The sequence below is a fragment of the Phyllobates terribilis genome, unplaced genomic scaffold, assembly GCF_046119375.1.
Source record: "Phyllobates terribilis strain yellow unplaced genomic scaffold, ASM4611937v1 Scaffold_2__4_contigs__length_985480577, whole genome shotgun sequence".
Taxonomy (NCBI): domain Eukaryota; kingdom Metazoa; phylum Chordata; class Amphibia; order Anura; family Dendrobatidae; genus Phyllobates; species Phyllobates terribilis.
Window position 1 is genome coordinate 413,490,236 of NW_027362762.1, and position 23,096 is coordinate 413,513,331.

The following is a 23,096-nucleotide window of genomic DNA, read 5'->3' on the forward strand; positions in this document are numbered from 1 at the left end:
AGCATAAGTTGCAGTGGGAAGCTCACTGTGCTACAATGCGGCCTAGCCGGCCGGGCCAACCACCGTCTGCCATATCTTGTGCATCCGCGGCCTCTTCATCCTCTGTGACTGGGGGGACAGCAGTCACACCTGTTTTTGGGCGCAGACCTGCCACCTCTTTACCCGCAACAGCCAGCGTGATTGGCAGGTCATCATTTTCTTTGGAGGTGGGAACACCAGCTGGTGTTGAGTGCTGTCCGACATCGATAGCACCACCTTTGGATCAAGGCAACCTAACATGTCCGCCTGCATCTTCCTCACAGACTGGCAGTTTGCCGGGGACACCCTTATCAACCCCGTCTAAGCACAATAGCCAGCCCTCGGTCCCTCAGATGTGGACAAGTAAAAGACCATTTCCTCCTAACCATGAGAAAGCTAAGAGGTTGAATTTCACCATCTGCAAGCTCTTGGCTACAGAAATGCTGCCTTTTCGCCTGGTGGACACAAAGGATTTTCGAGACCTTATGTCCGTCGCAGTGCCCCAGTACCAGATGCCCAGTCGGCACTACTTCTCAAAGAAAGGTGTGCCTGCGCTGCACCAGCATGTCGCACACAACATCACCGCTTCTTTGAGAAACTCTGTGTGTGACAGGGTGCATTTCACCACAGACACTTGGACGAGTAGGCATGGACAGGGGCGTTACATGTCGCTGACTGGGCACTGGGTAACTATGGTGACAGCAGGACAAGGGGCTGCTGTCCAAGTCTTGCCGTCCCCATGAGTTGTGCGTCAATCCTCTTTATCTCAAAGTTCCTCCACTGCTTCTGCCTCCTCAACCTCCTCTCGGTCCTCCACCTGCACCCAAAGCCTGTCTGGTCATGCCACAAGCTTTCTAACTGCACAGAAGGGATCCTGCACACCTCCTTACTATGCTGGCAGTAGGGCTCAACGTCATCAGGCAGTTTTACTTTGAAATGTCTGGGAAATGTAAGTCATACAGCTGAGAAGTTGTGGTCAGCTCTGGAGAACCAATTTCATGAATGGTTGTCTCCACTGGACCTGAAACCAGGGAAGGCCGTGTGCGACAATGCTGCAAACCTGGGTGCGGCCCTTCGCGGGGCAATGTCACACACGTGCCTTGTATGGCTCACGTGTTGAACCTGGTTGTCCAGCAATTTTTAGCTCACTATCCCAGACTAGATGGCCTTCTGCAGAGGGCACGGTCGCTGTGTGCTCACTTCCGCCGTTCGCATCCCGCAGCTCAGCGACTTACATCTCTACAGAAGTCGTTGGGCCTGCCACTTCACCGGCTAAAATACGATGTGCCTACCCGGTGGAATTCAACTCTGCACATGTTGCAGCGACTGTGGCAGCACCGACAAGCCCTGGTGCAATACGTTCTGACGTATAGCCTGGGCCAACGAGATCCAGAGGTGGGGAAAATCACGCTGGAGGAGTGGTCTCAGATCAGGGACCTATGCACCCTTCTGCACAGTTTTGAAATGGCGACCAAGTTGTTTAGTGCTGACGATGCCATTATCAACGTGACTATTCCGGTGATTTACATGCTGGAGCACATGTTAAACAGAATTTGGAGTAAGGTGGTGGCACAAGAGGAGGTGGAGGAAGTAGAGGAGGAGGAGTTGTATGCGGAAGGGCTAACATCTGCAAGGTCCAGACGGTCGGCAGCACCAAGGCGGCAGGCATGTGAGGGTGGGGGAGATGGTTTTACCAGGGTGCATGGTAGCAGCCAAACTAATGAGGAAGGTGCAGGAGCCCAGGAAGAAGTGGAGGACGTACTGATGGAAGACTCATCAGATGAGGGAGACCTTGATCACATTTCTGTTGTGCGAGGTTGGGGGAGAGGGCAGAGGAAAGAAGCATGATTGTTACCTCGCCACTAACACAACAGGGACTTGGTGCTCCTGGATGCGCAACACACATGAGTGCCTTCTTGCTGCACTACCTGCAACATGACCCTCGAATTGTGAGAATTAGAAATAATCCTGACTACTGGGTTGCCACACTGTTAGATCCCCGGTACAAAAGTAAATTTGCAGAAATTATTCCTGCCATAGAAAGGGATGCACGCATGCAATAGTATTAGCAGAGACTGTTGCAGAATCTTACATGTGCTTTTCCACAAAACACCAGTGGTGCACGTACTGAATGTCACAGTTCCAACTTGCCAACCGTGGGACCGTCGAGTGTTCAGCACTCAAACCGTAACAGAAACACAGTATCTGCTGGTAACATCAATTTTGCGGAATCATTTCACCACTTTTTTAGCCCATCCTTTGCAAGGCCACAGGAGACAAGAAGTCTGACACATAGTCAACGCCTAGAGACGATGGTACAGGAGTATCTCCAAGTAAACATTGAAGCCATGACTGTGTCACTGGACCCTTGCTCTTTTTGGGCTTCCAATCTGGATAAATTTCCGGAGCTAGCCACTTACGCCTTGGAGATCTTGTCATGCCCCGCAGCCAGTGTTCTGTCTGAACGTGTGTTCAGCGCTGCTGGTGGTGTGCTGACAGATAAGCGCACGCGGCTCTCCACTGATAATGTAGACAGACTCACGTTTATAAAGATGAACAAATCATGGATGCGAAATGACTTTTCTACCCCTGTGTCATCCTGGGGAGAGTAAAAGCTTGATGATTGGTTAAAATCACCTCACCAACCATTTTAAGCTTTCAAATTACTAATCATGTTTATCTGTATCTTGGCTGGAAAATAATTTGGGCTTTGTAGCAGTGTGCAGTACTGATTCTATTAGGCCATCTATACTAAGCTCCACCAAATTTAAAATTACTAATCATGTTTATCTGTATCTTGGCTGGAAAATAATTTGGGCTTTGTAGCAGTGTGCAGTACTGATTCTATTAGGCCATCTATACTAAGCTCCACCAGATTTAAAATTAATAATAATTTTTAGCTTCATCTAGCCCGGAAAATAATTTTGGGGCTCCGGGATCCGCAAGACACATAAGTGCCTTCTTGCTGCACTACCTGCAACATGACCCTCAGATTGTCAGAATTCGAAGTAATCCTGACTACTGGGTTGCCACACTATTTGATCCCCCACACTCTTCGATCAACCTTTTCATTTTAATAAAGACCAAAAAAATTGTCATTTTTGAAATTATAAGCATTAGCAGGTTATTAGAAACTGAAATCAAACAGTTTTCAACTCAAAACTTTATTCTAGGTGATGTTACATTTGCACATAGGACCCCTTGTTCGAAAGGAGCTTCTGAACTCTCTCGTCCATTGAATTTGTCAGGTTTTGGATGGTTTCTGCTTCAATTGTTTAGCATGAGGATAGAATACCCTCCCAGAGCTGTTGCTTAGATGTGAACTGCCTCCCGCCATCATAGACACTCCTTTTGATGATGCTCCAGAGGTTCTGAATGGGGTAGAGGTCAGGGGAGCATGGGGGTCACACCATAAGTTTGTCCCCTTTTATGTCCATATCAGCCAGAGATGCAGATGTGTTATGTGCAGCATGAGAAGGTGCATTATCATGCATAAAAATGATCTTGCTGTGGAATACACGGTTCTTCTTCTTGAACCATGGCAGGAAGTGCTGTTTGAGAAACTCCACATACATTATGGAGTACATCTTTACCCCTTCAGGGATCCTAAAGGGGCCGACAAACTCTCTCCCCATGATTCCAGCCCAAAACATTACTCCACCTCCTCCTTGTTGGCGCTGTAGCCGTGTTTGCGTGGGGTGTCCATCAACCAGCCATCCTCCACTCCATCCATCTGGACCATCGAGCGTTGCACAGCACTCATCCGTGAACAAAACAGTTTTGAAATCAGTCTTCATGTAATGTTTGGCCCACTGGAGTCGTTTCTGCTTGTGTGAAGTGGATAGAGGAGGTCGACAGGATGGCGTATGCACAGCTGCAAACCTCTGAAGGACCCTGCATCTTGTTGTTCGGGGGACGTTGGATACACCAGCAGCTTTAAAAACTTGTCTGCTGCTATGACAAGGCTTTTTTGCCGCTGCTCTTTTAACCTGACGTAATTGCCTGTAGGAAAGAGTCCTCAATTTGCCCTTATCAGCACGCACACGTGTGTTCTGTGAATCAGCTACATACTTCTTGATTGCCAAGACACTTCATCCTGATCATCGCACAATGTTGATTGTAGTCATGCCTTGACCTAAACACTCCACAATTTGTTGCTTCTCAGCAGCCGACACATCCTTTTTCTTTCCCATTTTGGCAGAAAATGTAGGCTGCTTAATAATGTGGGACAGCCTTCTTAAGTAGTTTTGCCTTTCATTGGACACACCTGCCAAACTAATTAGCACAGGTGTCTGCAATTGCTTACAGTGATATAAAGAGCCCTGACACACAACACCATCAATGAGTTTAACTGACAAACAAACAAATTCTTCCCTTATCACTCCTAAACACTTTTTGCATAATAATTTGGAACACAGTGTACATGTGCTTTTCCACAAAACACCAGTGGTTCACGTAGTGAATCTTACAGTTCTAACTTGCCAACCGTGGTCTGTATGGAGTTGTTCAATAAAGGGCCCAAAATTAAGATAACATAGATGGGAGAGGTCTCTATGAATAGGAATTCCTAAGTATTTGATACCCTGTGAGGGCCAGGCAAAGGGAAAGTTGGACTGGATGGAATCCTATATGGATTTGGGGAGGGAGACATCGAGGGCCTCAGACTTCACTGCATTGATTTTAAAATTTGACCATGTAACAAAGTGATCTATTTCAGCCATAACAGCAGGGATGGATATATGTGATTGAGTGATATATACTAGGACATCATCAGCAAATAGAGAGCACTTGTACTCGGTGCCTGCCACCTCAATCCACCTAATATTGGGGTTATGGCGAATTGATGAGAGCAGGTGCTCCGTCACTAGGATGTATAAGAGAGGGGACAGAGGACATCCCTTCCTTGTCCCATTGGTGATTATGAAAGGTGATGAAAATGTTCTGACGCGCTCCCTGGGCTTTGGGACACCCGGAGCCGGACCCTTTTTGGTGGATGCTGGTGGTTGTAGTCTCCGTGGCGGCGACCCGGTTCCATGGCTCAGGGCGGTCAAACCAGTGGCGGAACTATTTATGTGGTTTTGATGTTTAAATGTCCGACTACGCCACCCGTGGATTGCGGTCAGAGTGAACCGCCGCTGCAGGGCAGACCGCTGAGGCTGGTGTTGTGGGTGCAGCAGAGCGTAGCATAACTCCCCATGGGAGGAGTATAGCCTCAGGGCAGTGTATACGGAGGATGGGGGTGATGGTGCAGGGCAGCAGCAGTAACGACACGGAGTCAGTGATGCAGTCCAGGGCCTTTACTCACAGTTCTTATTATCCAGACCACGTCTGCAGGTAACGGCTGCCCACGTCGTACTGTGCTCACCAGCTGAGGGGCTCAGACAACTCCCAGATAACTTTGGAGTGCTTCACAGGACCCCCTTTGTGTGTCCTTTGTCTGGCCTTTCTTACCAACCCTTCTGTCCGGCTGCCTCAGGCCTCCTCTTGGTAAACTTGGCGCCAGTTTCCCTGACCCTATGTGGTGCCTTCCTAGCGGGTGTAGCGAGGGGCTGCGCCACATAAAATGTCACAGCCTCCGGTTTCTAGCTGAGGGTCGTTTCCCGCCTCCACTAGTTTCGGGGACCGGTCTCCCCCTTTGGCCTGACCCCTCCACGCAGGTGGATTCGGGCGTGCGGTGTCGACTCGCCCATCCGCACCCCTGGGATCCCTTTGTTCCTCGTTCCTGGAGCCTTCTCCGCTCCTCTTCCTTCCTTCTTCCTCTTCCAGGCCTGGGCCTCTGTTACTAGGCCCGCCTCCGGAGCAGAGCTCATGCAGAGCCCCTGCTCCCTGTCACTTCTGTTCAGACTTCTCTGCACTGAACTAAGATGGTGCCCACCTTTTATACTCCCTTCTCAATGAACCCAGGAACTGCTTCCTCCCTGCTCCTGCACTACAGGGTTCCCCTTCCTCAGTGTTCCCTCCCCCCACTCCAGCCAGGGACAGGGACTGTCGTGCCCATCTCAGGGGCATATTGGTCGCCCTGCCCCACCGCAATGTGGTGTAATGCATGCAGGTGTCGGGTCCTGATCCACACTCCATCCTTACCTGAGAGTGAGATATCACACCTCTGGGTGAGGTGCAATACCTCTGTAGCAACCGAGCCCTCAGGGTGCTACAGTTCCATTTATCTTCAGCCTAGGTGATGTATTGCGATACAGGGCCGTGATTTTGGCTATAAAAGGGTCCCCTAGACCCCTACCCCAAACTTTTTAAGAGAATAATATATGGCGTGCCAGGAGACTCTATGGAATGCTTTCTCAGCATCCAACGAGAGTATCTAATTACAAATTTTTAACTGCATCTAGCCCAGGAAATACTTTGTGCCTAGTAGCAGTGTCTGCTAGTCAGTGGATTATCCCGGCTGTTAAGCAAGCTACACCACCTGTAGTTTGGACACTTAATTTTTTCAAAGGAAATGCTTCGGGACCACGGGATACTCAGTGAAGAGCATCAGGAGGCACCCCAAGGCATAGGGGCTGGGACTGGCAGTAGGATGCCTTGTGGTGGACAGCCGAGCTCGATCCTTATAAAAGCTTTTTAACTGCAGCAGCTTTAGTGGACGCTACTGGAGCTGGAATTACGCGGCTGCTGGCATAAGACTTGCCTTCCAATAGATCCTTGTAAATGGATTTAAAGTGTATTCATTCAAATTAGAGAGACAATTTAAATTAAAAAGCTTAGAGCTGCCTCCACCACAGGGGGGCTCGCTCGACCCACCAGCGGACAGGTACCAGTATTGGGAGAGGGGGGCTGGCCGTCAGGGTTTACCGCGGCTCTGGCACAAACCTGGCGACACGGAGGTGGCACGGGCAGGAGCGGACTGGCCGTGTCGGCTTCTCACTTTTTGGATTTTAGAAGGGCATGACATGCCTATATCTGTGTCTCCCCCTCCTTTTACTCCTCCACCTCTTTTCTTTTCGCATGACTATATGTACTTGTCACTTTTCCATGTGTTAGTTATGTCTCCTGAGCAGTTTGTCAGCTTTTGGACACCTTTGAAGGTGTTTTCTATGTGTTTCTATGTGTTTTTGTTTGCCTGCCATTGGTTTTAATGGTGTTCGAAGGTGTTCGACGAACCAAACCGAACTCGAACACTACGGGGGTGGCTCAACACTAATCTTATGGGCAGAGTCAGACGGCCATATAAGTCAAAACAAGATCAGAACACAGTGCAAAACTGACCAGTGGCTCTCCCAACACAAGCATGACAGCTGTATAGAATTACATGAAGCTGTCACTATTTATCAGGAGAGCCGCCGGCAAGTCTGTGCACTGTGTTCCGATCTCGTTCCATTTTATATGGCTGTCTGACTATGCCCTTAGATACATTTGTCAAATGTTATGCCATTTCTTGGTTGATTTATTTTAGACCAATGTATTTGGGCAAAAGCTTTAATCTAAGCCACAATGCATGATTTTACAAACAAATTCCATTAAAAGAAAACTCCGCAGCCTTAAAAATTGTATTATATGTATATTGTAAGGAAAATATAAAATATTCACCAAAATAATGAAAAAAAAATCCAGCAGTTCTATTGAAAGAATTCTTTTATTGTTCGACTTTTTTACAGTGGGGCTTCTTAAGAGAATTTCCACAATGTACATCGCACATTCCCAATGCCCAAACTGTTGTCGATAAACACAATCAGATGCTAGAAAAGTTGGTCTCTGAAGTTTAAACCTCTGTAGATGCCATAGTCAAAGTGTTTGACCAAGAGTGGACGCTAACTCTCTCAGTTCATATTTACTCCCCCTCCCCCAATGAAATAATAAGGGTGTTTTTCTGCAGTATGATGCATCAAGGATGGTCTAATTGCAAGGCTAAAAATGAGGAAAAAATGTGGTGGGTGCGTGATGAGAAGGTGTGGAAAAACAACAATCATTTGTTCAAAGACTGCAACGCTTTTCAAGATCGATCTAATTTCTTCCTTAGACTATTACACAAAGAAGTATATAAAAAACTTATAAAGGAAGCTTCTTTATATACTTCTTTATAACATTAATGCTGTCCAAAAGGAAATCACTCTCCTACAAAACACAGCAATTCAAGATAACATGAAACAAAAACATCTTGAGATGTGCATAAAAGTCATCCAAATAGGAAAAGGGACATGATGCCTAACATTTCCCAATTAGCAGTGGCTTGATCACTGAGAGATATTTTTACCTATTTACTAATGTATTTCTAATTGGTTCGCTTTGGGAACTATTTCTTTATTTAGGACAGACTAGTCTTGTTCATAATAGGAGGAGTATATTTTTTTGCACTTTGCACTGGCATTTTTTCCTCCCTATATGTTTACATGATATGTCAGTTGTTCTAAATTACTATTGTTTTTCATCCAGGTTAATACAGTGTCCCTAATATTGAGGCAACTTCTGTTTTATTTTATTCTTTTTAAAGTAGTTATTTAATAAAGTTGTATCTATTTTTCATTATTTCATAGATTGAGTCTTCCTGAGATTTTTCTGAGATACATTGTAAGATGTTGCTTTTTCATATATTTCTTTATAAGTTGTTATATATACTCCTTTGTGTAATAGCTTGTGGAAGAAATCAGATCAATTTTGAAACGCGTTGTTGTCTTTTAATAAATATTCGTTATTTTTCTACAACTTCTCATCCTTGTCTTCATCGTTGAGTCCAACACAATGTTTTTTATCATTTTTTGCCTTACAATTGTTTTAATGGGCCTTACAGCATTACTGGGTGGAGCAGCAGTGTACACCAGGAATAGTGCTTTACTACTATTCTCTTCAGGGTTATGCCTGACCTGCACAACTCCACCAGGTGAGCAGATTCCATCTACTTTTCCCTGTTTCTTATCACAAGGACTTCATCATGGAGCTCTCCTTTTTTGTCTCCTTGCCAGGCATGCTGTAAGCATCTGCCTATTAGTGAAGCACTGACAAGCAATAAAGAATTATAGAAGCAATCAATCACTGGCTGCAAGTTTATTATGGGGACAAAAAAAGTATAATTAAAAATAGAAATCTTTCTTTCAAGCAAAAAAAAAACCTTATTTAAAATAGTTTACCTTAGAAAATATGTTTATTAAAGCTACCACCATAGCAACTCTTAAAATAAAGATAACTTATTGTTTTCACTGTACAATTAACCACTTCGCGCCAGAGCCTGTTTTTGCCTTCGTGACCGGGCCAATTTTTTCAATTCTGACCACTGTCACTTTATGAGGTAATTACTCTGGAACGCTTCAACGGATCCCCCTGATTCTGAGATTGTTTTTTTGTGACATATTGTACTTCATGATAGTGGTAAAATTTCTTCGATATCACTTGCATTTATTTGTGAAAAAATCAGAAATTTGGCGAAAATTTTGAAAATTTTGCAATTTTCAAAGTTTGAATTTTCATGCCCTTTAATCAGAGAGATATGTCACACAAAATAGTTAATGAATAACATTTCCCACATGTCTACTTCACATCAGCACAATTTTGGAAAAAAAATTTTTTTTTGTTAGGAAGCTATAAGGGTTAAAAGTTGACCAGCGATTTCTCATTTTTACAACAAAATTTACAAAAACATTTTTTTAGGGACCACATCTTATTTGAAGTGACTTTGAGGAGCCTTTATGACAGAAAATACCCAAAAGTGATACCATTCTAAAAACTGCACCCCTCAAGGTGCTCAAAACCACATTCAAGAAGTTTATTAACCCTTCAGGTGCTTCACAGGAATTTTTGGAATGTGGAAGAAAACAATGAACATTTAACTTTTTTTCACAAAACTGCTACTTTAGCCTCAAATTTTTAATTTTCACAAGGGCAGCCAGAAAAAATGGACCCTAAAATGTGTTGTGCAATTTCTCCTGAGCACGCTGATACCCCATATGTGGAGCAAAGCGACTGTTTGGGCGCACGGCATGGCTTGGAAGGTAAGGAGCGCCATTTGACTTTTGGAATGGAAATTTGACTGTAATCGATAGCGGACGCCATGTTGCATTTGGGGAGCCCCTGAGGTGCCTAAACAGAGGAAACCCCCAACAAGTGACCCCATTTTGGAAACTAGACCCCTCAAGGAACTTATCTAGATGTGTGGTGAGCACCTTGAACCCCCAGGAGCTTCACAGAATTTTATAATGTTGAAGTGTGAAAATAAAAAAACACATTTTTAACACAAAACTGCTACTTTAGCCTCAAATTTTTAATTTTCACAAGGGCAGCCAGAAAAAATGGACCCCAAAATGTGTTGTGCAATTTTTCCTGAGCACGCTGATACCCCATATGTGGTGCAAAGCCACTGTTTGGGCGCACGGCATGGCTTGGAAGGTAAGGAGCGCCATTTGACTTTTGGAATGGAAATTTGACTGGAATGGATAGCGGATGCCATGTTGAATTTGGAGAGCCCCTGAGGTGCCTAAACAGAGGAAACCCCCAACAAGTGACCCCATTTTGGAAACTAGATCCCTTAAGGAACTTATCTAGATGTGTGGTGAGCACCTTGAACCCCCAGGGGCTTCACAGAATTTTATAATGTTGAAGTGTGAAAATAAAAAAACACATTTTTAACACAAAACTGCTACTTTAGCCTCAAATTCTTAATTTTCACAAGGGCAGCCAGAAAAAATGGACCACAAAATGTGTTGTGCAATTTCTCCTGAGCATGCTGATATCCCATATGTGGTGCAACGCCACTGTTTGGGCGCACAGCATGGCTTGGAAGGTAAGGAGCGCCATTTGACTTTTGGAATGGAAATTTGACTGGAATCGATAGCGGACGCCATGTTGCATTTGGAGAGCCCCTGAGGTGCCTAAACAGAGGAAACCCCCAACAAGTGACCCCATTTTGGAAACTAGACCCCTCAAGGAACTTATCTAGATGTGTGGTGAGCACCTTGAACCCCCAGGGGCATCACAGAATTTTATACTGTTGAAGTGTGAAAATAAAAAAACACATTTTTAACACAAAACTGCTACTTTAGCCTCAAATTCTTAATTTTCACAAGGGCAGCCAGAAAAAATGGACCACAAAATGTGTTGTGCAATTTCTCCTGAGCATGCTGATACCCCATATGTGGTGCAACGCCACTGTTTGGGCGCACAGCATGGCTTGGAAGGTAAGGAGCGCCATTTGACTTTTGGAATGGAAATTTGACTGGAATCGATAGCGGACGCCATGTTGCATTTGGAGAGTCCCTGAGGTGCCTAAACAGAGGAAACCCCCAACAAGTGACCCCATTTTGGAAACTAGACCCCTCAAGGAACTTATCTAGATGTGTGGTGAGCACCTTGAACCCCCAGGGGCTTCACAGAATTTTATAATGTTGAAGTGTGAAAATAAAAAAACACATTTTTAACACAAAACTGCTACTTTAGCCTCAAATTTTAATTTTCACAAGGGCAGCCAGAAAAAATGGACCCTAAAATGTGTTGTGCAATTTCTCCTGAGCACGCTGATACCCCATATGTGGTGCAAAGCCACTGATTGGGCGCACGGCATGGCTCGGAAGGTAAAGAGCGCCATTTGACTTTTGGAATGGAAATTTGACTGGAATGGATAGCGGACGCCATGTTGCATTTGGAGAGCCCCTGAGGTGCCTAAACAGAGGAAACCCACAACAAGTGACCAAATTTTACAATCTACTCTTCTGTATAAATTAATCTAGTGGTGGGAAAATAAGTAGGCAAATGGTCACTAAACCAATAGATGAATTCCCACAGAGGTGTCATTTCCATAATGGGGTCACTTCAGGGGGGATTATGCTGTTCTGGCACTTTTCAGAGTACCAGAGCTAAAGAATCCCCCCTGAAGTGACCCCATTTTGGAAATGACACCCCTCTGGGAATTCATCTATGGGTTTAGTGACCATTTTAACTCAATGGATGATTTCCAGAAACAAGCACGCAATGGAAGGTTTAGATTCTGGAGAACCCCCCCCTGGAAATTAAGTGAGCTCTACTCGAATGTGTCATTCACTAAATGAACCAAATGTTTGAATGACAAATTGGGATACATTTAAAAACGTGGTTCTGTGTGGAAGATTTTAAAGCAGTCAGTGACGCATAAGGCTGGCAATGATGGGCATTGTGGGCAATAGTAGCGGGTATCACGCCTCATTCCTCTCTTAGTACATACACGACATCTTTTCTGGGGGTTCCTTCTTGTTTCCGCTGCTGGAATAAGTGCAATAAAATGTCGCTCAGTGAGTCTTTTCACATCCTCAGATTCTAATGGATGAGCGGGGCTAACACTTTGAAAGACAAGATTTTCAATTACCTTTTCTTGATAATCAAGAAAAGGATCTGAATTTCCTGCTTTTTTGTACAGCACAAAAGAATTGTATGTGGCCACCTGAAACAAATAAATAACCAACTTTTTATACCAGGTATAGGACTTTCTTGATACCTGGTATGGCTGTAGAACCTGGTCTGCAAGGTCCACACCCCCCATGTGTTTGTTGTAGTCAATGACTGACACAGGTTTTTGCTTCGGAGTGGTGGATCCTAGTTCTACAGTGGCCCTTGTGGCATCTGTGTGGATCGAGCTGAGGACAAAAATATCCCGCTTATCCCTATATTTCAGGGCAAGCAGCTCTCCGTTGCGTACAGCCCCTGACTGCCCCTTTTGCAACTTTTGGTTGACCAATGGTTGTGGAAACCCCTGACGGTTTTTACGGATGGTCCCACAAGCCCCGATGTTGTGTTCAACCAGACTTTTAAATAGGGGTATGCTGGTGTAATAATTGTCCACATATAGATTGTAGCCTTTTTGAAAAAATGGACTTATCAGCTCCCAAACAATTTTTCCAGATGTCCCCAGATAAGTAGGGCATCCTGGTGGGTTTAGCTGGCTATCTTTCCCCTCATATATGCGGAAAGCGGATGTGTATCCGGTTGAACTTTTGCACATTTTATAGATCTTTATTCCAAACCTTGCCCTTTTAAATGGGATAAATTGCTTGAGGTGCAGTCTTCCTTTGAATTTTACAAGGGACTCATCTATAGAAATATTTTGTGTTGGGGTGTAGAGGCTTAAGAATTTTTCTGACAAATTTTCAATGATGGGTCTAATTTTATATAACCTGCCATGTTCTGGGGCATTTCTGGGCAGGCATTGACTATTGTCGTTAAAATGTCAAAACCGCATGAGCATTTCATAACGGGTCCTAGGCAGAACGACTGAAAACATAGGGGTGGCTTGAACAGGGTGGTTGGACCAGTAGGATCGAATGCTCGGTTTTTTAACAAGCCCCATGGCAAATGTAAGTCCTAAAAAATTTTTCATTTCCGGGACATTAGTTGGTGTCCATAAATTTGCCCTAGCATAGTAAGATCGGGGATTCTGGCTTATGAATTGGGATGCATATAAATTTGTTTGCACGACAATATGCTCTAGCAAGCTGTCTGTAAAAAACAAATTAAAAAAATGAATTGGTCCAAAATCTTCCACCTCCACATTTATACCAGGAATGGCGTTGAAATCAGGGCTGAATGGAGCAGCCGAATCCGAAGCCTCCCATCTGGGAAATGCTAGATCATGTGGCACCGCCCCTTGTACACTGGCGTGCGCCAATTCACTAGTAGCAGGGACAGCGCTTGTACTGGGCAGTGTTCCCTGATTTGGAGACATTTCTCCAGTAGCGCTATTTGCCCCTATTGCTGTACTGGTCCTTGGGCTTGAGGATGGAACAGAATCACTGCTCATTTCTGAGCTCTCTGTGTCGCCGCTACTAAAACCCTCAAAATCCATATCTCCATCTGAGATTGCACTGTCATCAGTGTCACAACATAGCAGGGCATACACCTCTTCTGCGGTATAAGTCTGACGGGCCATTTTATTTTTATATTTTTTGACCGGACTGAGCGGACCGGACTAAACGGACCGGACTGAAAGGACGGAACCGGACTGGACTGACCGGACTGGACTGACCGGACTGGACTGACCGGACTGGACTGACAGGACTGACTGACCTGACAGGACTGACTGATCTGACAGGACTGACTGGACTGATCTGACAGGACTGACTGACTGACAGGACTGACTGATCTGACAGGACTGACTGACTGACAGATCTGACAGGACTGACTGACTGGACTGATCTGACAGGACTGACTGACTGACTGGACTGACTGATCTGACAGGACTGACTGATTGACTGACTGGACTGACAGATCTGACAGGACTGACTGACTGACAGATCTGACAGGATTGACTGACTGATCTGACAGGACTGACTGACTGACAGATCTGACAGGACTGACTGACTGGACTGATCTGACAGGACTGACTGACTGACTGGACTGACTGATCTGACAGGACTGACTGACTGACTGGACTGACAGATCTGACAACACTGACTGACTGACAGATCTGACAGGACTGACTGACTGATCTGACAGGACTGACTGACTGATCTGACAGGACTGACTGACTGACAGATCTGACAGGACTTACTGACAGATCTGACAGGACTGACTGACTGGACTGACTGACTGATCTGACAGGACTGACTGACTCATCTGACAGGACTGACTAACCCTAACTCTTACTTTCTTTTTTATTTTATTTTTTTCACTTTTACTGTGGCAAGGCTGACAGCTCTTGTCACAGTGTTTCTCCTCTGCTCTCTCACTGAGATTGGAGGAGAAACAGTGTAGTTATCAGCCAGATCGCCCGGGAAAGTTTGTTGCTAAAACAAACTTCCCTGGTGATCTCTCTGATTGGCTGGTGTGACGCTGACATCATCGAGACCTGAGCCAATCAGGTCTCGATGATGTCAGAGGTTACAGCACCGGGATCCCCGCCGCTGGCAGGTATGTGGGGGGTCCCGATCGCCGACCACCGGCTGGTACTATCTTTTAAATGCCGCGATCGCTATGGATCGCGGCATCTAGAAGATAGGAACAGGTTAACATCATGGGGACCTGATCCAATCAGGTCCCCATGATGCCACATGTCATAGCTATTGCTCTGAACCGATACCGCAGCGCTAGCAGGACCCTGGGGGTCCTGAGCGCTGCGGGACCACCCACCGTTTTTAAACGTCGGCGCTGCACAGAGCCCAGGCAGCGCCGACGTTTATGTACAGTGGGCGGTCGGGAACCGGTTAAGCAAAATCAAGAATAATAAACTAAAACTAAAATCTGTATTTGGCTGTAAGACAACTGGCTGCAGCAGGAGCTCCCTCCCATTCCATGTGTGAAGCAAGAAATTAACCTTTGTGTTCTCAATAGAATTTATAGAAGAATGCTTGTCTTACTTGTTGCCTTAAAGGGAACCTGTCACCAGGTTTTCCCCATATGAAGTAGGGCCATCATTTTTCTGCCCTCTGTTACAGCATACTAGAATGCTGTATATAAGTCTCCGAACCTCCCTACAAAACAAAAAAAAGATCTTTTATTACACTCACCTACAGGACGGAGCGGTCCGGTCCCATGGGCATCACTGGTCTTGATCTGGCGTCTCTACTCTTCATGCAATCGCCATCCTCCTTTCCTGCTTCGTGTGGATGACGCATCATACATCCTCCACACAGTATCCCCCATATTGCTTCTGCATAGGCGTACTTCTATCTGCCTTGCTCAGCGCAGAGCACAGTAATGCAATGCGCATGCAAGGGGAAAGGCCAAAGAGCAATGATGACCCTGAAAAGGCAGCGCATGCACACTACAGTTACTTTGTTCTGAAAACAAAAAAGAAAAAGAAAACCGAAAAGCATGGAATCAGGAAAAGCAAGATACAAAACAATATCTCTAAAGAAGAAAAAGTGGCATCGGAGGATTTGAGACAAAATACAGATATAGTAATAAGGCAAGCTGATAAAGGGGGGGAATTGTTGTGCAAAACAGATCTGATTATATGGAGGAGGCCCTGAACATATTGTCTGATATGAGATATTACAAAATTTTAAAGGCAGACCCTAAACAATCCTTTGTTTGGGACAATCACCATGTGATCAATGAAGCCCATGAGAGGAACATTCTTAATAAACCAAAAAAAAGATTTCTAATAAATCCTGTGCCAACTATGGCGTTATTTTACCATTTACCGAAATTACATAAGAACCCTAAAAAACCACCTGGCAGACCAATTATATTAGGGTCCTTGACTTGTCATCTTTCTCATTATTATGACTTGTTTTTACAAAATCTAGTAATGGCTCTTCCTTCATATTTGAGAGATTCCACACAATTAATTGAGGAACTGAGGGATATTTAATGGGAGGATAACTATTCTTTTATCTCTTTGGATGTAAATTCATTATACTCTAATATAGATCACAAAATGGGGGTAAATGCGGTGGGTTTTTATCTAAAGAAGACAGAGATGCTCCCTGAACAAAGAGATTTTCTGTTAAAGGGTTTGAAATTCATCCTTGAACACAACGTGTTCAGTTTCGAAGGAGTACAGTACTTACAGTTACTCAGCACCGCGATGGGGACTCGGGTCACTCAAAGTTTTGCAAACTTATTCATGGGACGATTCGAGTCCTCATCGTCACTCTCTAAGCCTGTTTTGCACGATAAAATAAGGCTTTATAAGCGCTTCATAGATGATCTGATCATTATATGGAAGGGGACAGAGGAGGAAGCCGCACAATTAATAAAGGAGCTTAATAATAACACTTGGGGGATCACCTTTACATCACAAATTAATACAGAAGAAATGGTGTTTCTTGATATGGAGATCAGTCATAGTGGGAAAAAAAATATTACTAAAACCCACTTCAAAACAGTGGATTCAAATGGCTTTCTAGATTTTAACAGTGCACATTACAAGAAGTGGAAGGTAAATATACCCTATAGTCATTTCTTTCGTATAAGAAAGAATTGTACGAGAGAATCTGATTATGTAGTTCAGTCTAAAATCCTAAAAAAACAAAACTAAGGAAAAAAGATACCCAAAAAATTTGATAAATGGTGCATACAGGGACAACAAAATAAAAACACAGGAGGAATGTCTGAAAGGAAAAAATAAGGAGGGGGATTACTTGACCACTGGTAAAGAAAAAAATGATGACTTTTGGAAAATGAATTTTGTGACAACATTCAACAGGGGAAATAAAGTCATAAGAACTGTACTTTCAAAATATTGGTATATTTTGAAGCGTGACCCTGTTTTGGGAAAATATCTCCCTGATAAACCAGGGATTATATACAGAAGGGCCAAAACTTTGAAAAATCTGGTGGCCCCAGTAAATTAAAAAATCTGTTGGATTTAAAAAGAAAAAACATTAATAAAAGTAAGAATCAAATTTTATGCAGTGTTTTCCAAGGAACCAGAGATTTTAAATGCAACTCCAAAAAATGTTGTAATTGTGGGTTCTTAGATCATGGGGCTAAAACTATCAAATGCAATAATACCGGTAATGTCTTTGAGATCCTACAAAGACTCATCTGTAGTAGTGATTATGTTGTATATGTCATCACATGCAGCTGCGGTCTGCAATATGTGGGATGCACTGTACAGACATTGCGGTCCAGCGTCAATGGACATAGAAATAGAGCAAAAAATGGCTTTCTAAAGGATAGTCTCTCAAGGCATCTATTAATAAAACATAATGCAATTTTTAACAGAAAAGTAACTCCGGTGGAGCAGGTACCCCCTGGTGTTGCAAATAGGAATGCTCTTTTAAACTGGAAAGATACTTTTGTATATATATCATTTGGGAACATTATATCCAAATGGATTGAATGATATCATAGAAAGAGTCTAAATGTTTTGACATCTTTTTTTTCTCTTTTATTGCATTCATATTGACAAGAATGTGGTTTGAAAGGCTGGACCAAATTAGTGGGTGTGCTCCTGAACCTGGTCCACACCCCAAATTAAGTTTCTAGGGCTGGTATAAATGGTTTGCTGCTATATATAAGTGTGGTTGAATTTTATACTAGTAGGATTTGTACTGTGTGTTTATGATACCTGAAGAAGGATATACAGGGTGGTCCAAAACTAGGTGGCCAGAAAATAATAACATTTATTTTGATTTATATATAAAATTATATTTACTAACACAAGCATAACATTGACAATTAAATTTTTTTCTGAATAATAATACAAAAACCCTTAAATTTTATCAACGCCGGTGCTCAAACTGTTTTCCATTACAATTTGCACAGCTTTGAAGTCTGCCTCTTACGCTTCGACAAACTTTTTTGCACAAGTCTCTTTGGGTATTAATTTCTTGAAATGCATCTCTTATGTAATTTTTCAAATCACTGACACTTTTCGGTTTTCGACTATAAACTTTGTCCTTGAGTACTTCCCAAAAGAAAAAATCCATTGAGGTCATTTGAATTAGGCTGTTGCTGTAACTGGGGAACTGCTTGATTCATTAGAATTTCGAGATACTTATCTCCTGTGACTGTTCCATCAAGAAATATTGGTCCTAAAACCCCAAAACTTGAAATACCACCCCAAACATTGACACCAGACTCATTTAGTTGTTGCTCTAATGTTAAATGCATGTTCTCATTATACTAGTAAATACAATTATGTCTGTTAATATGGCCGGATAATTTGAAAGAAGCTTCATCACTCCACATAATGTTATCTAAAATTACTGGATTTTGTTTGATAAATCTCCATGTTCATAACCTTATTACACTTTCTGTCCACCTACTTTTGGACCACCCTGTATGTTGTATCTGAAATGCGTTGTATCTCTTTTACTTTAACTTACTAAATTAAAAATTCAAAAAATTCATAATATAATTTTTGGTTGTGAGACCTGGGAAGCGCTGCCATTATCGGCTGGATACATTCCTCTTGATTTGTTCTGCCCTCGGCAGGGCAGAGAGAAGTGCACCTGCGTAGGAGCATAATGGAGGACACTGTGTGGATGACGAAGGATGTGTCATCCACATGAAGCAGGGAAGGGGGACAGTGATTACAAGAAGAGAGGAGATGCAGTATCAAGGCCAGAGACGCACATCAGACTGGACCATGTCATCATTAAGTATAATAAAAATATTTTTTTTTTCTTGCAAAGTGGATTGGGTACATATATACAGCATTCTAGTATGCTTTAACAGAGGGCTTGCAGTTGCTGGCCATACTTTATATGGGGAAACATGGTTACAGATTCCCTTTAATTTCAAGGTTTAATCTTGTGTTAGCAGAATGGTATCCTACAATGGTATTTCAACAAAATGGTATACCAGAATGGTAACTCAGCAGTTTGTATGATCACAATAGACTCTCAAAAATTAATGCATAGTCATAATGTTTTTTTTAATGTTTTTTTCTTTTGTTTCTTTCAGTACATTCACAGAAGCAGAACAGGCAAACCTGTGTACGGAAGAGCCTTATATGTGCATTTGCCATGGCCTTTATCATAAGTGTCATGCTGATTGCAGCCAACCAGATTCTTCGGAGTGGCATGGAGTAGGTCTTTCACCATAGCACTGTGAACAAGAATAATCATGCATGCGCATGCCTAGATGAACATTTTTCTTAATGAATATTTAATGGAAACTGCTGCGAGAAGAATCGTTCTGCAAACAATACAAGACCAGCAGTTGTGAAGTGATGTGCAGAACAATTGAACCTTCTTGGCAGGGACACAAAAAGGGCTGTCTTAATGCTTTAATGGTTTTGTTTCCTAATGCAATAAATCTGCAGGAGTTCTGAATTATTAATTCAAAGTTAAGTAGATTCCCTTCAATGTCGAATCAGTGCACAGATGCCTATGATCATTCACAGGTAAAATGTACATGGCTTGTAAGCGTTATTATTCATCCACACCTGAAATTTTGGAAATTAATCATTTTATATTTTGCAGTAAGCCAATGGCAACCAAGGAAGCATCCTAAATGAATGGCTTATTATTAATTTCCCTTACCACATGTTATCATTAGGCGATTTATAAAACTTTATTTTATTTTTACGTCTTGGAGGTAAATTTGTCTTGTATTGGAGTTAAATAATTGACATCTGAATGTTGAAAATGGTTGAGTTTTATGTATCTAATAGAATCTTTTTTATTATGGTTGAAGCAATAATAACAGCAATGACACAATGGGAAAGTCAATTCACTTTCAAGATAATCTTGGGATATATGGTTGACAGTACTATTCTGATGCTTTGATTAAGGCCTCATTCAGACGTCTGTATTTTGCATATGAGTGCTATCCATGATTTTTACAAATAGCACTTGTACCTATGATAGTCTATGGGGCCATTCATATTGGAGACATGTCCGATTTTGATCTGAGGGTCGGATTAAAATCAGCCATGCAAGTCAATGGGTCAATGAAAAAATTGGACTGCACTTCGATTACATCTGAAATGCGGTCCGATTTTCCTGGACAGTCAGAATGGCGAAGGTGAAGAAATAGTTTTTTTTTTATTTCTCCACATACGAGAAAAAAAGATGACACTCGTACCACATTCTGATCAAACTCTGATCAGAATAATCAGATTTTCTTGTACGCAAAAAAATTGGACGTCTGAATGAGGCCTAATCGACTGTTGTGAATGTTTAACTTTTAGATGCAGATATGTGGATAGTATAGCAATGTACTATTGGGAAATGTATATGCATTTACCACTATTAATATCATCTGAATAGCTAAAGCCATAATAATATTTCTCTGCACTTTCATGCCAAAAGAATTGCTGTAATGTACTATGAATGCCTTTTCATTTCTGACCTCTCATAAAGTCACACATGGAAGGTCAAAACTTTTAATTCATTTTGCTATTTTCTAGTTCCCAATGCTGAATTTATCTTTATAAATTTGTGTTTAAATTTTATTTTTTTATTTTTCTATAATTATAACTTTGGGTCCAGAAATTAGTGTTGCTTAGTATGTCCGTTTTGTAAGTCATTTTAGTATATATATATTTCTATGTGCAGGTAAACAATGTTTAAATAACTGGGGAAATAAGAATATATACGGATTAAGTGTTATAAAGCTTGCGGCAAATTCTAGCTATTCTTGATCTGCAAACATAAGAATTGTTCTTTGAATGAACAAAGCTTCAGTTTTCTTTGGAAGAACATAAAGAAAAATACTGAGTGGTTTCAACTGTGCTCAGAACAGAAATTCAATGGCAGAACCTGCTGATTTCTACTCTGACATTATATTTGGGATTCAATCTATTTTGATTTCCCTTTCTCCTGTGTACAGTGTGAATGTAAAGGTAGTCACAAAGTAATAACAGATATATTTGCTTACTTTATGTGGAGAAGAATTGTAGAACAATATAGATTTAATTATTTTTGTCTCGGTAAAAGAACAATCATAACAATCAACTAATTGTATGTCATTTTATAGAAAACAGGTGGGGTGCTAACTGCTAATGGACATTTGCTCAGAAAGTAACCATGGGAGGTTAGGAATTGGCAAGTCGTATTGATTTAAGAATAAGAAAAGACTTTTACCACAGTTTATTTGTGAGGTTATAAGGTCTTTTTAGGTTTGTTGTGTATCTTTCTGGCCATTAAAAAGTCAAGATGCACGATAGACTCTCATTTTTAGTAGTAGTTATCCTGGTAAGTTTTATGCATTGATCTATTTTGAATTTTATCTGTATTTGACAATTTAGGCTATGTTTACATACAGTGTTTTTTGCTGTGTTTTTTTTTCTGCAGAAAAGAAGCTGCATTTTACCAGTAAAAACTATGAGATTTTAGAAATTTCATGCAGACGCTTATTTTTTTTACTTGACTGAATTTGAATGCCGCAGTTTATGAAATCTGCAGCATGTCAATTCTTTCAGGACTTTTGCAGTGTTTTGTCAATCATTGAAAGCAATAAAAAAGTGAAAATAATAAATATGCTTCAAGAAAACACAGCAAACAGCCCTTGCTGCGTTTTTGCAAAGTTTTGTTGTTGCGCCTTTGGTGAAAAAAATCTGACTTTATTAAGCATGTGTGCTCGTTTACCCTTCACAAAGCACACTTGGGTGCTTTCCAAGTATCTTCGTCATGCTCGTATATTAATTTCGAGTCCCTACGTCTGCATGATTTCTGACTGTTAGTCAGCCTCAACACATGAAGAGATTGCCTATTTGGTAGGGAATCCTCACATGTGTTGAGGCTGACTAACAGTCATAAATTATGCAGATGCAGGGACTCGAACTTAATATACGAGCATGCCGAAGATACTCGGAAAGCACCTGAGCATGCTCGGTGAAGGTGTTAAACGAACACTCTCGCTCATCACTAGTGTAGACATATCAGACATGTAATCTGCACCAAAAATGCAGCAATTAAACACAGCAAAAATAAACCAAAAAAGCAGCACAATCTGCGTTTCGAACAGTGTTTTTACTGACTAGAGTGCATGTTTAGAGTAGAGAAAAAAAAGCTGTAAAAATGTTGACTGTAAACATAGCTTAAACATAACATAGCTTAAATGTAGTTTCCAGCAATGACTGATTTTATATGTTACTATATTGTAATATGTGGCATATAACATCTCTCCTGTATTGCAGATTTAGATGTTAAATGAAAACAAAAGTTAGAAAAGATCAGTTATTTTTAGAGATGAACAATCATATATAACCGGAGTTGAATTCTATTTGAATATTACAAAAATCTGCATTCATCAAAATACGAATTCTTTGTAATTTGACTCCACGTGGATTCAGCAAAATGACAGATGGATGGCTACTAATTTGCTGAACAGTAAAGCACCATCAAAGAGTTAAAAAAACAACTTATAATCACCCTACCACTTACCTTACTGGCCCCTCTAATCTGCATTATTCCCTGTTTGGACCTCAACGCATCTTCCTATCATCAGCACCGAGTGCAGAATCCCTGAGTCTCTTCATGTTAGGCCAGGTCTTCCAGCTCTGATGAGGCCCGAGGTGTTTCCGCGCATGCGCGCAAAGTCAAAGCACATGTCATGGATTAAGCGCTCGATAAATAATATAAATAATAATAATTTTATTAATATAGCGCCAACATAATCTGCAGAACTTTAAAATTAAGTGGGGACATGAACAGACAATGAACATGAGGAGTGAGGGCCCTGCTCACAAGCATACAATCTCTAAGGAAATAGGAGGGACAGAATAGGTAGAACGTGTTTGACATGTATGGTCAAGCCATCATTATCATAAA

The 23,096-nt window shown here is 42.1% G+C and overlaps 1 protein-coding gene across 1 annotated transcript in view; it reads left to right on the plus strand.

Moving 5' to 3' along the window:
* The window catches only part of CALN1 (calneuron 1), an 834,322-nt gene extending 812,435 nt beyond the window's left edge, over positions 1-21,887 (plus strand). Inside the window, exon 6 of the mRNA XM_073665133.1 lies at positions 19,282-21,887. Within this exon, the coding sequence (XP_073521234.1) occupies positions 19,282-19,409 (128 nt within the window). The 3' untranslated portion in view covers positions 19,410-21,887. The remainder of the gene's footprint in view (positions 1-19,281) is intronic.
* Positions 21,888-23,096: the final 1,209 nt, after the last annotated feature.